This window comes from Balaenoptera musculus, chromosome 2, assembly GCF_009873245.2.
Source record: "Balaenoptera musculus isolate JJ_BM4_2016_0621 chromosome 2, mBalMus1.pri.v3, whole genome shotgun sequence".
Taxonomy (NCBI): Eukaryota; Metazoa; Chordata; class Mammalia; order Artiodactyla; family Balaenopteridae; genus Balaenoptera; species Balaenoptera musculus.
Genome location: NC_045786.1, coordinates 4566426 through 4581381, shown reverse-complemented (window position 1 = coordinate 4581381; position 14956 = coordinate 4566426). Strand labels below are relative to the sequence as shown.

Genomic DNA, 14956 nt, shown 5'->3' with positions numbered 1-14956 from the left:
TAAAATTTTTTGATAAAATGAAAGATGTCATAGAATTCATATAGTCTTTATAAAAGAGCTTGTTTTTCAACATTCTTTTTTCATGTATAATTAAATGTCTGATACATTGTAATACCCTGATACAATGCTAACCTCTGAAAATAAGAACATAGATACTTTTTATCTTATGACCTGGAAGTGAGCTATACATTTTTAAGTACTGTGGGAGCATGTTCTGATCTGTACTGTTGGTTTTTGGGTCTACTGGAACAGAGATTTCCCTAGATTTTCTATTTTAAGTTTGCTTTTCTTTATGTGTTTTCTGTGATACTTGTGTTCAGGAACTCACTAACTCTGTGGTTCAATTTGGTTTTGGGGCTTTAAGAAAAATTGAGTTGTTACTTTTTAATTTTTTTGGTTTGTTCAGTTTAGGGAATGAAATTATTCAGACTAGGGTTAAACAAATGTTCTGTTATTGTGGCTTTCTCTCCATTTCCCTCTCTATTCTCGCTGGCGCTATCTACAGCTCCCTTTGTTCCTGGAAACTTCGGACATCACTTTTCTTTTGCTCCAAAGAGATTTTTTTTTTGCATATGTTGCTGCGTCCTTGTCTGTTTATCAATTAAGACAAATTTTGTTTGCCTTACCAACTACATTGTATTATTACCAGATTACGCCAAATATAAGGAGGGGATCCAGAGGAGAGCAAACGCTGGAATTTGTGATTCTGCTCCCAGTTCTTTCTAGAGATTGAATCTCTAGTTCTCTGTATTTCTTGATAATTTTCTCTTTTGTTTCAGAGCTGAGAAATGAGAATGAAATTGAGGGGGAAATCCACACAGATTTTTTAATTGTATTGTCCTCGATAATGTTACAACCTCTCCATTTACTTCACCAAGAATTGTGTAGAGCATTTGAAATATTTGAAAAGTGGACTGATTTTCAAACAATGTATTTTAAAAGGCGATAGTTTTCTCCTTTGCATTTTCGGAGTTCTCTTTCACTTTGAGCAGGAGCAGAGGGGCTGGGGAGCAATAGAGAAAAATGGTTTGGGTACATTTGAATGATTTTATTCAATCAGCTGTATGCTATTTTTCCTTCATAAGATCACATTTCCTTAGTGAAAATTTGCATTATTTAAATGACATGTAAATAGAACACAATAGGTTTGATTTGCCAACTAAAGCATAGCTCAGGCATACAATTGAGATACTTTTCATGTGGATAATTAGAAAAATTCACATTTTTCTAAAATTTAGTTAATTTTTTTTTTTTTTTTAAGATATGAACAAGCCTTTCTGACTAGTTTGGTTGGATTGAGGCCTGAAAGATATTTTTGGACAGGACTTTCAGATGTACAAAACAAAGGAACTTTTCAGTGGACCATCGCGGAAGGGGTTCAGTTCACCCACTGGAATTCAGATATGCCAGGTATGTTCAGAGCTTCCATCTCGTTTCAGGTGGTCTGGAGAGGGGACCAAGAATCTGTGTTCTTTTTTCTTCTTTTTTGGCCGCACCATGTGGCATGAGGGATCTTAGTTCCCTGAGCAGGGATGGAACCCCTGCCCTCTGCAGTGGAAGCGTGGATTCTTAACCACTGGACCACCAGCGAAGTCCCAGCACTTTGGTCTTGGGTTTCCATTTACCCTACACGTCCATCGGGCCAAGCCTGTAATTCCTTCACGGCACCTTTCCAAACAGACTTATGTAAATTAATTGTGCTTTTTAGATTTTATTATCTTATATTTCATTCTCTTTTTGCTTTTTCTTTTAAAAATGTTCCCATTAGTTTGCAGTGGTCTAAAAAAAAGGACGAGAAAACTGCTAGGTTATCTGGTACCGCTCTATTTGAAGTATTTATGAAATAGTGATGAACTCCTAAATGGTCATAAAGATTCCAAATGGTTAACTTACTTCTGAGAACTTAAAATTGTCCTCAAGGGATATAAAACTTTTCAATGTAACTATGAATAGAATTATGACTGCGCTAAATCTGGAACAAGATTTAGTGCTTATGTGGAACTCATTATTTCAATATCTTGAATGGGCTACCCCGTTTAGCCCTTTATATGCCTTGGATTTAATTTTATCCTTATAGGAAACCTGCAAGGTAAGTTTAAGTATCCTCATTGTAAAGAGGTGGAAACTGGAACTTGAAAAATTTATAAGCACGGATTTAGACTAATCTTTGTAATTTCCAAATCCAGGCTGTTTGCACTAAGATCACCCTCCCTCCCTATAAATTTTGATTTGCCTTCTTTAATAAGAAGTTTCTGAAGTAGACTCTGAGAGATTCTTTGCTTTCTTTGTGCACTGGTGTCGTAGCCTATGACATAATTCAGTATGACTGCACTTAGGAAATTCAGCATCCTTATAGCAAGTGTTTCATTGTGCCTGGATAAAAAGCTAAAGAAGGGATAATATAGCTTAAGGGCACAAATTAACTACTTGGCCTAATAAGTCCTAATCTTCAGAAGTTTTAAAAATTTGTATCCTCAGCTGTCAATAAGGAAAAGAGATCAGTAATTTGGATAGTGTGATATTTTGTTTAACTATTGAACATTCTGAAAAATAGTAAGACTTCAGTTTATTTTGAAAGAACAGGGCAGTATATTAAGAGCTGTGTGCACATTTTTGTTTTTTTGAAGGGTGGTAATTCTTACTCTCCAGGCAAAACTCCTTAATTTCACTGGTGTTGGTCATTTAGCAGTAGGATTCTGAGAGATTAATCCTGGAACATCCTTAGGGAATAAAAATGGATCAAACCAGAGTCATAGGGAATTAGCAATCTTACAGAAAATATTTTGGGAAAAATATACCTCCCCAGAACTTTGAGAGTTACTTCTAAACATTTACTGCCTTTAAAAGGACAGCAATCAAAGACTATCTCATCTTAGCAGCAAGGAATCCTAATGTTTGCAAAGCTCTATCTTAATTACTATTTCGAAATAATCATGACGGTAAAACAGAAAGCTTCAAACCATGAAGTTTAGTATAGTCCACACTGTCTTTTATGTACTTTTTTATCCATTAAAGCTGGCATGCATCACAACTCTGTAAGGTAGGCAGCAGTATTTGCATTTTAAGACGAGGAAATGGGTTCATAGTAGTTGAGTAATTGATCTAAAATCTCTAGCTCAGGCGTGTCTCATTTTGAAGTCCAAAGAACTTCTGTTCTCGGATATCTACATGGACCCAAGGGGGAAAAATAACAGATCTTAAATAATTTTTTTTTAAAAAAAGAAAGAAACATCAAAAACCCATTATTTTGGGGTATATGTATGTGTATAACTGAATCACTTTGCTGTACATCTGAAACTAACACAACATTGTAAATCCACTAGACTCCGATATAAAATAAAAATTAAATTAAAAAAAATCAACTTCCTTGGTAAAAAAACCCCAAAACATTATTTTTGTCATTATGGTAAATTTTATCATACTAAAACTATTGTACTGTTAGATGTCTGTGTTGAGGGGGGCACCCTGCCAGTTATTAGAAATACAAAATGTTACCAAAACCCTGACATTTGAGATTATAATGCAGTTGGGGATACAGGCCACACAAATAAAAGGTAAATCATGGTTCAAAAATAGCACAAATCAATTGCCAAATGCTGCAGGATCTCTCCTCTACATTTTCTCATCACATGTAGATTTGATCCCACAGCTTGTGGCTCAGGTTTGAACTGTCTTCTGTGAACATAGCTGGCTTTCACAATCACTTGTTGAGTGAATTCTGCTTTGTTACCTGCAGGACGGAAAGCCGGGTGTGTTGCCATGAGAACTGGGGTTGCAGGGGGCCTGTGGGATGTCTTGAGATGTGAAGAAAAGGCAAAATTTGTGTGCAAACACTGGGCAGAAGGAGTAACTCGCCCACCAGAGCCTACAACCACCCCGGAACCCAAATGTCCAGAGGATTGGGGCACCTCCAGTAAAACAAGCTTGTGTTTCAAGGTAAGTCTCAATTGCTAAGCTCTTAAAGAATTTGGGATATGCTTCAGCCTAAAGAATCACCTAAGGAATTAAAACAAAACCAATGCCCAGGCTCCACCTGTAGAAATTCTGATTTTATTGATCTGGCAGGGGGCTTGGGCATCCACTGTTTTTAAAGAGCTCTCCTTGGGTGGATTGCTAAGGACCAGTTGCTTTTAGACCAGCAAACACAACCTATACCGCAAACACAACCCATATCACAAACACAACTCGCGGCAGCCTTTCTTCGCTTGCTTTGCCTTCCTCACCTCCCACTCTTGGCGTCTTTCCTCTCTCCCATGCTTTCTTGCCCTAGTATGAGCTCGCACTTCTTTTTATCTTAATGAAAATTTCTGCTCCCCCTCATGCTAGCCTGTTGCATACCATTTTGACTGTGTTCTTGGAGCCCAAGCTTTAGGCTAAGTGAACTGATAAACGAATCTGCGATCATGTCACACAGGGATTCCAGAGAGAATACTCCCTTGTTCTGATTTAACCCCTGATTATTATGCCTGATGGGAGATGAAAGACTTCCCGTAGGGGCACATGGCCATTCAGTGACCTATAAATGATAATTTGATATCCTGCTATCAATCAATACATTCCTAGACTGGACCATCCATTTTCTCCTTATGCAATCAAGTTCACCCAAACAAAAAACATACCCCATACCCCAATGAATTAAGCATTTGGGGTTTTTTTTCTCTCTTGTAAATCATATTCTTTCTAGAGAAGGTTGGGTTTAGCCAAATATAGCAATGTACTTATCTACCACTTAATGACATTATTCTCTAAAGGCCAGTTCTCTGGACTTCTTTTGTTCAGTCCTTTGAGGCATATGGCCCTGGCATGTTTTGTAAGACAGGCAAAGCTGATGAAGAACTTGAGTTACTAACATGTGTCAGAATGAGGTTGTTTAGTCTCCTGTAACTCAAGGGCTAGTTGAGCTGGTAACTTCCACTTAGCAGCAACAGAGACTCATTAGCTGTTCAATCCAGATTAGCCAGTCAAAGCTAAAAGCATAATTTACATAGAAGGGAACATATTGAGCCAAGACAGGAGAGGATTTTACAAATGGATTGAGGACTAATACAAAGCCAATCAGGTATTTGATTGCTGCCTCTGGAAACTTTTGAGTTATTGCACAGAGGCCAGGTTTGGCCTATGCACAGCCATCCACCTGAGGGTGGCAGGCTATGGAGATTAGCTGCAGAATTTTTGAGAGAAGGAGCAGAATTCTCCAGAGCTGGGAAGTGAACCAGGGGTTCCAGAAGATGTTATCCAGGTGGATGTTCAACGAATCCAAATATGTGCTTCCCTAGAAATTATGGTTTTAGAGGTGCTTGGGGTAGGGTTTGTTTGAAAGCATATAGACCATCTTTGTACATATTAAGATGTGAGAATTAGTAATAAAATTCAGCTGTTAGTAAATTGATTTAAGAAAATAAAATCTTATATCACCATCTAACAACTTGAGATATTCACAGGAGTCTTGAGAATTACTGCAGTGAAAAGTTGCTCAAGTTACCTGTATCCAGATAACTCAAGTAAGGTCAAGGTGAAGATTGCCTTGGATTGCTCGATGACAACTGGGCAACCATAGTCCACTGGAAGCAAATCCCTTTTTCTACAAGCCTGCAATGGCGGGGGCCACGTCTCATGAGAAACAATGAATGAAAATTATAAAAGTTGGTGGATACAATTAACTCCTTTATTGTTTGCATACTGATGGATATTTCCCATACTATCACTGTGGATAATATGACATATTCTCTAAATTCTATAAATCTTAGCTTTAGTTTGGCTTATATCCCATCTTTTTAGATGCTCTCCCCGATAAGTGTCTGTCATGACATGTTCTCCAATCGTTGTTAAAATATACATCCATAAGGAAAAAGGAAAAGGCAGTTTTAAGAACATAACAACAAAGTGTTGGAAGGCTGCCGGGTTATTCATTGTTTAAGCTAAACAGGATAACAAACTGTGGTGCAATCTTAGGGAGGTTATTACCCTTAAATTTTTTTAAATTCATGTTTACTTTCTCTATATCAGGTTTCTTTCATTCTCTTCCATCTCAATGCCACCTTTTACACTTAACCAAATTAATCCTATCTTCTACAAGAAGCTGTATGCCAAACCCATGCGCCTAAAGCTTTTAATCTAACTTCTCCAGTGCTATAAAATAATTTCATTTTCTAAGGTTTTCTCAACAAAATCATCCCCCCAAATTTTGTTACCCAAATATTCACTCACAAATTGATTTTCAGCCAAGAGAATTACATTGTTTGGGGCCATTGTAATGTCTTGCTTTTCTATAAATGAAATCTCATCAAAAGTAGATTATTTCTCTTGGTTTGATAAGCTATGAACTGTAAAATAAATTCTGAATCTGTATCACCTTTAGCTGTTTACAAAAGGAAAACATGAGAAGAAAACATGGTTTGAATCTCGAGATTTTTGTAGAGCTCTGGGTGGAGATCTAGCTAGTATCAATAATAAGGAGGAACAGCAAACAATATGGCGATTAATAACGTAAGTAGCTTTTCTATACGATTCTCCTTTCTTTGACCCGTTGGGTGTTAATGATGTTGAGAAAATTCTCATATTTCCAAAATTGTTGACTCCTTATGCTGCTTTGGATACATATATCATATCCTGAATCTGTGGGCACTTTTTGATCTAGTTTCACTTCTAAATGCTTTAATTTTATAGATATAAATCCTGTGATGAATTGCTCTGTAAACGTATAAGACACTCAGTACATATTGTTAAATGAATAAATGAATGAGTACTTTCCAATGCTTTACAATTCTTTCAAACAGCAGCTTGTTTTCAGGATATTTACAGGTTGTACCAAAATGCACAACTGTTGCATAAAGCTTACATTTAGTCATTGAATCCCTTTACCTGTGTACTAACTAATTTATGTTTTGGGGGTCATTTTCAAATTTCATTAGGACTCATAGGTAACCGAACTTAGTTCATAAGCTACCTTTATATCTTGTATGTTGCAGAGCTAGTGGAAGCTACCACGAACTGTTTTGGTTGGGACTGACATACGGAAGTCCTTCTGAGGGCTTTACTTGGAGTGATGGATCTCCTGTGAGTAATTTGACTTAACAGATCATTTTCTTACTTTATCATGTATTTATTCTGATATTAACCTTTTGGCTTACTCCAAATTTTTGGTAAGATGGGTTATTATGAGAGCTAGAGACCTTTTTCTATGCAAAATGAATGCTATTTTAGGACCATAATTCTGCCCCTGTCCCAGTAGAGTTCTCCTGTTCACCCAAGGTGCAACATGGTGGAATGGATGAAAAACAATTAGGAAACTCATTCCTCTAATTGATACAAAATAATGTCTTCATTCTCTCATGCCAAATAGTATGCAAGTAGCTAAACTTCTTAAAAATTGAGTATTTCATGACCTCTTATAGACTAGGAGGTATGGAAACAACTTTTGATATTCCATTAGAAACCATTAGGCTTTGTCAGACTTCTCCATTCTCAGGAACGGGGAAGTGAGAGGCTGTGGCACTTGCTGGCCGTCATCACAGGAAGTGATTTTGTGTACTTTCAGTTCTACCTCCTGTCCCAACCCATCAGCAACTTTTCAAGGTGCTCGGTAGGGTGGATTACTTGATGGCTCCATTGATAACAAGGATTTTATATTTAGATCTCTGGAAAATAGATCATGATGCTTATTCTAAAACCTTGTGGGCTATGATTCCACTCTGAGAACTCGGTAGAGGACCTAATCCCAGCCCTCCATTTATTTCCACTGTTCACTTTGGCAATGTTTGGTAGCTTCCTTAGTAACATTTCATAAGTCTTTTCTTTTGTAAGGAGAACTAATTATATTTCTCTCTCCTACCCCTCTAGTAAAAGGAAAGTTTCCAGTATCACAATGAAATATTATCCCTTAAGAATGAGTTATAAATTGAGGAACTCCCAATACTGAGAAGTGGAACTTTTTGCCAGGTTTTTCCTGTATACAAATTCCACTTTCATGGCCCTGGATCCATTTTATTTAATACGGGGGAAAGAAAATTTTATAATACTTAATAGCATACTCTATTTGACTTCAAAAGTTTCCATGTAATGAAAGCTATTTCTTTCCCAGCTGTGTTCATAAAACTTGTTTGCAAAGCAAACCTATTGTGAAAAAAAACTGAAGCAATTAAAAAATGTAAACAACTTTCCTTTTGTGTTTGGATGGTTGATTGGCATTGGCCTGATAAAAATGGCTAATGGTTGTAATGTAATGTTTCTAACATAGGTTTCATATGAAAATTGGGCTTATGGAGAACCTAATAATTATCAAAATGTTGAGTATTGTGGTGAGTTGAAAGGTGACCCTGGTATGTCCTGGAACGATATTAACTGTGAACATCTTAACAACTGGATTTGCCAGATACGAAAAGGTATGATGATCTGTCCTCTCCTTTATCTCAGATTGGAGAACTAACCTCCAGTGATCCCAATATCTTCCCTTTATCTGCGGAACCAAACAAACAAAATAACAAAATAAGGGAATTGGCAGGGGCCATCATTTCACAGGATAAGAATGAAGTCGCTGAGCACAGATAAATGTTCCAAAGGAACAGAAGATCAAAAGGCCACCCGGGAATCCTGGACCAGAGTCACGTCCTCCAAAATAACTCCCACGAGCTGCAGTTCCTGCTCAGGTCCTATAAGCATGGTACTGGGTGGGTGTTCTACTCTGTAAGCAGAGGAACGAGGGTGCAGTTTCCGTTTGGGCATTTTCACCCTCTGACCCACGTTAGTCATCCAATAGGTGAAAGTCTCCCTCAGTCTAAATATGCTGCTTATGGATTTCTCAAGGAAATGTTCAATCAAAGAACTGGCACCATTTTGAGCCCCTGATGCTGTAAGACCCACCATGTTATTGATGGCTCCAAATGATCAATGCATACTTATCCGTCATGATTCGTGACTCAGAAAGTTCCACGTGTCCAAGTCAGATTCTTTTCAGATAAACAAACAGGCCCACCCTTGAACCAAAATATGTATCACTTCCTCCTCTGTGGGCAGATAAATGGGACCACGTCGCCCCCTGCTGTCGGGGATCCTTGGCTACTGTTCCAGCTCCATCGCTAAAGATACTGTGTTGCTCTCCTGCTGTCTGTCTGCTTATTTTCCTTACTCTTGCTTAGAGGAGTGTTTACAATGTTTTCAGAATGGAGGAATAAATAGTGGCCAGTTTTTCTTTAAAAGTCTCTTAGCTACCAAAGACTAATTTTCTTTTGTATTATTAGTAGCTCTGTTCTTACAGATGTTAAATTCATTAAACCAAAAGCTACGTAACTTGAGTCCTTTTATCGGATTCCAGCAAAGTCCAAGTATTAGTAACTGCTTGGAAAGAAAACTATTTTATGTAATGTTTCATAAAACAAACATTTAGTAAGAATAAGTGTTTTTTTCTTTTTAATTTATTTTTGGCTGCGTTGGGTCTTCGTTGCTGCGTGCGGGCTTTCTCTAGTTGCTGCGAGCAGGGGCTACTCTTCGTTGCGGTGCGCGGGCTTCTCATTGCGGTGGCTTCTCTTGTTGCGGAGCATGGGCTCTAGGCGCACGGGCTTCAGTAGTTGTGGTGTGTGGGCTCAGTAGTTGTGGCTTGCGGGCTCAGTAGTTGTGGCTCGCGGGCTCTAGAGCACAGGCTCAGTAGTTGTGGCACGCAGGCTCTAGAGCGTAGGCTCAGTAATTGTGGCGCACGGGCTTAGTTGCTCCGTGGCATGTGGGATCTTCCCGAACCAGGGCTCAAACCCGTGTCCCCTGCATCAGCAGGTGGATTCTTAATCACTATGCCACCAGGGAAGCCCCAACAATAAGTTTTTTGAAGAAACTATATTTTGTAAATAAATAGTTCGTATTTAATGGTTTCAAATAATGAAAATTGAAGTACTTTCACAGCTCATTAAAAGATGCACCACTGTAAAACTAACATCTATTGAGCACTTTCTAAATACAAGTAACTCTCATATTTTACCCCATCTCTTTACGTATGTGACTAACTCCTTTTTGCAGTTGAGAAAGTTAAGGGTCAGACATTTAAACCCCAAACTGGGATTTGAACTTAGACTTTCTGATTCCAAAACTCATGTTCTTTTCTTTCTTTTTTATGATGTTACTTTTTGGGCCTAAAAAACTGTCTTCCAATTTCTGGTGGTATTGTTGGACCTGATCTGTTTAACTCTTAACTCCTAATTCTGTTTCTCTTTATTCTTCTTCCCCACAACTGATAGGAGAATTGAAGATTGGGAGGGAGGAAGAGAAAGAGAGAACAGTGAAGTTTTTAGCTCTATTGACCCGTGAAAATAGTGAAACAAGAAGGATATGTAATAGCACAAGTTCAAGCACTGTTTATACCTAATTTTCTTTTGTTTTCCAGGACAAACACCAAAGCCTGAGCCAACCCCAGCTCCTCAAGACAGTAGGTGTTTCCTTTTTTCCTGATTTCTATATTGATAGAAATAGAAAATAGATTCCTTTTCTTCCTCTTTCCTTTCTCAATGGAAAAACAAACAAACAAACAAAAACAAAAACAAACAAAAAACCTTACCCTAAGAAGGTGGAGAGAAGAGGTTCTTAATATCTTCGAGAATCTCATGAAAGTTTGGATCTACTCCTCCAGACAGATACTTCCATGCACAAACATAAGGCATGTTAATATCACTTCTCAGCTTTCATGAATCAAATCCAAGGCCCTCATGTCTTCGTTTGCTATGGCTGCTGTAACAAATTACCACAAACTTGGTGGCTTAAAGCTACACACATTTATTCCCTTACAGTTCTGGAGGTCAGAAATGTGAGCTCAGTTTCCCTGGGCTGAAGTCAAGGGATAGGCAGGACCATGCTCCCTCCAGAGCCTCTAAGGGTGAATCTACTTCCTTGTCACAAGCTTCCAGAGCTGCATTCCTTGCATTTGTTGGTTCATGGCCCCTCCCTTTATCTTCAAAACCAGCAGTGTAGCATCTTCCTTCGTTTGTCACATCACCACCTTCTTCTGTACTCACATCTCCCTCTGTAAGGATACTTAGGATTTACATTTAGGGCCCGCCCAGATAATTTAGGGTAATCTCTCCATCTGAAGGTTCTTAACTTAATCACATCTACAAAGTACGTTTTTCCGTATAACAGTCACAGATTCCAGAGATTAAGACCTGGGCATCTTTGGGGCTTTTACTCAGCCTACTATAGCATGGAACCATAGAATTCCATAGTTGGGAAAAAGCCTTCGGAGCCCTCCTGGTCCCTGAATTCCTTGGTTCTTCAATTACACATTGAAGCACCCAAGTCCATCTTTTACAAGTTCTTTGTTAGATTAAGATGAAAGCTGCTTTCTCACAGTTTCCACTCTTTGAACCTAAAACATCGTGGGTGCATGTATGTCAATCATTCCAGCTCCTATTGATGATTGTAACATTGGGAGTTCTTTTACCCAATAATGATACATGGAACTTAGCTGAGAAGAAAGGTAACTCGTTTGTACAGAGTTAGTGGAAGGTAGATATTTGGATTCAGGTAATTCAGTCTGTATTGGCATCAACATCCTGCTCCTTCTGAGCTCCCAGAGTTGCAGGTACCTCGGATAGGGCTACTCTGCTCTTTTCACTTTTGTGTAGCACACATACCAGATTCCTGAATTTGTCTAAATAAAATTCATCACCTTTTTTTCACTAATTTTTCAGATCCGCCAGTCACTGATGATGGGTGGGCTATTTACAAAGACTACCAGTATTATTTTAGCAAAGAGAAGGAAACCATGGACAAGGCACGAGAATTTTGCAAGAAGAATTTTGGTGATCTTGTTTCTATCCGAAGTGAAAGCGAAAAGAAGTTTCTATGGAAATATGTAAGAATATGATCAATCCTGGACCCTTTGTGTTTAGTGCAAGTTGATTATAATTTATGTCTTAATCTTAACCAGATTCTTGGTTAATAGATAGTACAGCTTGATTATTCATATAAAACTCTTTTTTGGTTGTACCAAAATTGTCAGCTAACAGTGAAGGTATAATCGGTTTTTTTCCAAGCGTCCTTGGCTTGATCTTTCTCTTTAAAAATCTTCATGGCATCTTTATTGTTTTCCAGAAAGGAGGTAAGAGGGAGAGAAGGAAAAAAATAAGTTCAACAGTAATGAAAGAATAAAAATTCATTTGATCACAAAGGTATTGCAGTGTAGCATGACTTATCTCCATCTTCGTAGATATACCATGGTTTGAAATTCTCAAGATATTTCCTAATATTGCACCAGTATATATGTGGGTGGAGAAGTCTTTCCTTAGACACCTAATCCCAAATGGCTACTTTGTTTTAAGGAACGTCTTTAATAGTGTCTAATTACTAATGACATCTGATGTTACAGAGAATGTCTTAAGGTATTTGCTATATAAATGCATGTTGTTATATAATGTGCATATTTTTCCTTTTATTTCTATGAAAACCATTGAATATACAACAAAGTTGCTGTCTGAATGCCTCCTTAGAAAAGTCCCCAAATAGCCTGCCTCATTAATCTGTAGGTTTTATTTAAGAATTTGCTTATCATATAAGTACAGATTGAACTATATGTAAACTTCCATGTTCTAGGTAAACAGGAATGATGCACAGCCAGCATATTTTATTGGTTTATTGATCAGCTTGGATAAAAAATTTACGTGAGTATATCAAAATAAAACAACTTTGCTTAGGGCAGTGCTCTGACGGGCAACAAAAAGTGATTTTCAGACTTTGGTTCTGCTGAATGAATGTAAAAAAAATCCTGCTGGGCTCTCAGTCTACAAAACATCTTAAAAACAAAAACCAATTTTTAAAAATCCTGTTAAATATTTTGACATTATAAATTTCAAACAACTCAGACTCTGATTGAATCTTGCAAAATGTCACCTCCCTTTGTTTCAGGAGGTCATCAACTGTTGGTAAATCGTCTGCTAGGAAGATGTATTGTACAGATATGAATATTGAATTTATTTGAAAAATTATTCCCATTTGGACTGTCCTTGGTGCCTAGAACCAAAGGGGCCTTTCATGTTGCCCCACTTGCTGCTTTCGGAGCACTGCTTTGAAGTATTCTTTCAACTGCCTGAAATGCTTTCCCTTCAAAGGAATGACTGTACTGTTTTTCCTTAGGTTCAGGGGCCAGCAAAAGCTGCAGGAGGGAGGAAATTAGTACATTTTGGGGGGTTTCTTTCCTTGTTCATTAGTACCCACGTTCTTCTAAGTTTGAAGAGCAAGTATGTCTTCCTGGCTCCTGCGTAGATGTATTAACCACATATGTTCCATGTGACCGCTATTGCCATTTTTGGCAGGAAGGACCCAAACTCACACTCATTATTTTTAAAGATCAGAAATGTTTGATGCTCCTTTGGACAAGCATCCATTTTAACCATCCCCCAAATGAGAGGGTCGAATTCGATGATCTCCTGGTCTCCTTCCAGCTAACGAACGGCCCCCGAATTTCCGTAATTTATGAAAATGAGTATTGGCTCACCTACCTTAGGAGAAACCAGAGTAAACATGAAAATCAGAGAACAGGCCCAATGAGAAACTCGGTATTCTCCGTCTCTCTGTGGGTGGTTTTGTTTTGTGGGACTTATGCCTAAGAAGTCCTATGGGAGGATGTTTACTTCTGGTCCTCTTCCAGGGTAACTGGGATCTCCATTTCTTCTCTCACATCAAGACTAAAAGTACTTCTTGCAGGGAGGGAAAAGAAGGCAGACTAGCCAGGCATCCAGTTACTGCAGGAGATCTCAGTGCCCCGGGGAACACCGATGACCTTTGGGGGTTTCCTGCTGCTGTCTCTAGAAACCTCTCTTCTCTTTGCTTCGGGTGCTGTGCTGTCTTCATCTTGATTGACTTGCCTGTTCCCACCACTAGGCTGTAGCCAACTCTTCTGATTGGATTTTTGCTAAATGGCTGAATTTTCTCTTCCAGTTGGATGGACGGAAGCAAAGTGGATTATGTGGCTTGGGCCACAGGTGAACCCAATTTTGCAAATGATGATGAAAACTGTGTAACCATGTATTCAAATTCAGGTAGACAAGATCACAATCTCCTTGAATCTGCCTTGTGGTGTCATGTGTCATTTGCTACATCCTTAGGCTAAAAGTAGCAAGTTGTGTGCTTAAATCAGACAAGAAAAGGAGAGAGAATGAAGGAGAATTCTAATTTTAGCAACATAACTGTTCAATTTGTAAGGAGAATGGATGCTTAACATTTACTCTAATTAAATGACACAATCTTCTCACATCTTCTCATTTTATGAAACATTTTTTCATGTTCTGAATGAGGAAAATATCCAGAATGTTTATCTATCTCCTTTATCTCTATGTCTTTATCTGTAAAATGGGAATAATAACAGAATGTATCAGTTGTCGAGAAGATTAAGGAAGTAATATATCGAAAACACTAAGCAAGTGCTTCATATATAAAGTTTATTAGATTATTATTATTAGCAATTACTGGCTATTTAGATAATAACCTGCAACATCTGGTATGTGCTTTGCTCATAGTAAACTCTCTATGAAGTTGAACTGTTATTTGTTTAAGTGAAAGCACAAAAGGGTGTCACATAGATCTTTCTTGTCTCTTGTGTAAAAATGATGTTTGTAGTATAAACCATTTTTGAGAATCCTTATAAAATATAAACACATTTTTATTTTTATTTTTTTTGGGGGGGTAAGCTTTTTATTATCTTTTTTTTCCTTGTTGGTTATTTATTTTAAATATAGCAGTGTGTACATATCAATACCAAACTCGCTAACTATCCCCCTCCCCCTTCCCCCCTGGTAACCATAAGTTCATTTTCTAAGTCTGTGAGTCTGTTTCTGTTTTGTAAATAAGTTTGTTTGTATCATTTTTTTTTTAGAGTCTGCCTATAAGCAGTATCATATGATATTTCTCTTTCTCTGCCTGACTTATTTTACTCAGTATGACAGTCTCTAGGTCCATCCAGGTTGCTGCAAATGGCATTATTTTA

At 37.9% G+C, this 14956-nt stretch overlaps 1 protein-coding gene across 1 annotated transcript in view; it reads left to right on the top strand.

Moving 5' to 3' along the window:
• MRC1 (mannose receptor C-type 1) overlaps positions 1 to 14956 on the top strand; it is an 88691-nt gene that overhangs the window by 49607 nt on the left and 24128 nt on the right. The window contains exons 11-19 of the mRNA XM_036843396.1: positions 1262 to 1410; positions 3737 to 3936; positions 6359 to 6486; positions 6969 to 7056; positions 8237 to 8381; positions 10367 to 10408; positions 11667 to 11830; positions 12568 to 12635; positions 13912 to 14012. Coding sequence (XP_036699291.1) covers positions 1262 to 1410; positions 3737 to 3936; positions 6359 to 6486; positions 6969 to 7056; positions 8237 to 8381; positions 10367 to 10408; positions 11667 to 11830; positions 12568 to 12635; positions 13912 to 14012 — 1085 coding nt within the window. The remainder of the gene's footprint in view (positions 1 to 1261; positions 1411 to 3736; positions 3937 to 6358; positions 6487 to 6968; positions 7057 to 8236; positions 8382 to 10366; positions 10409 to 11666; positions 11831 to 12567; positions 12636 to 13911; positions 14013 to 14956) is intronic.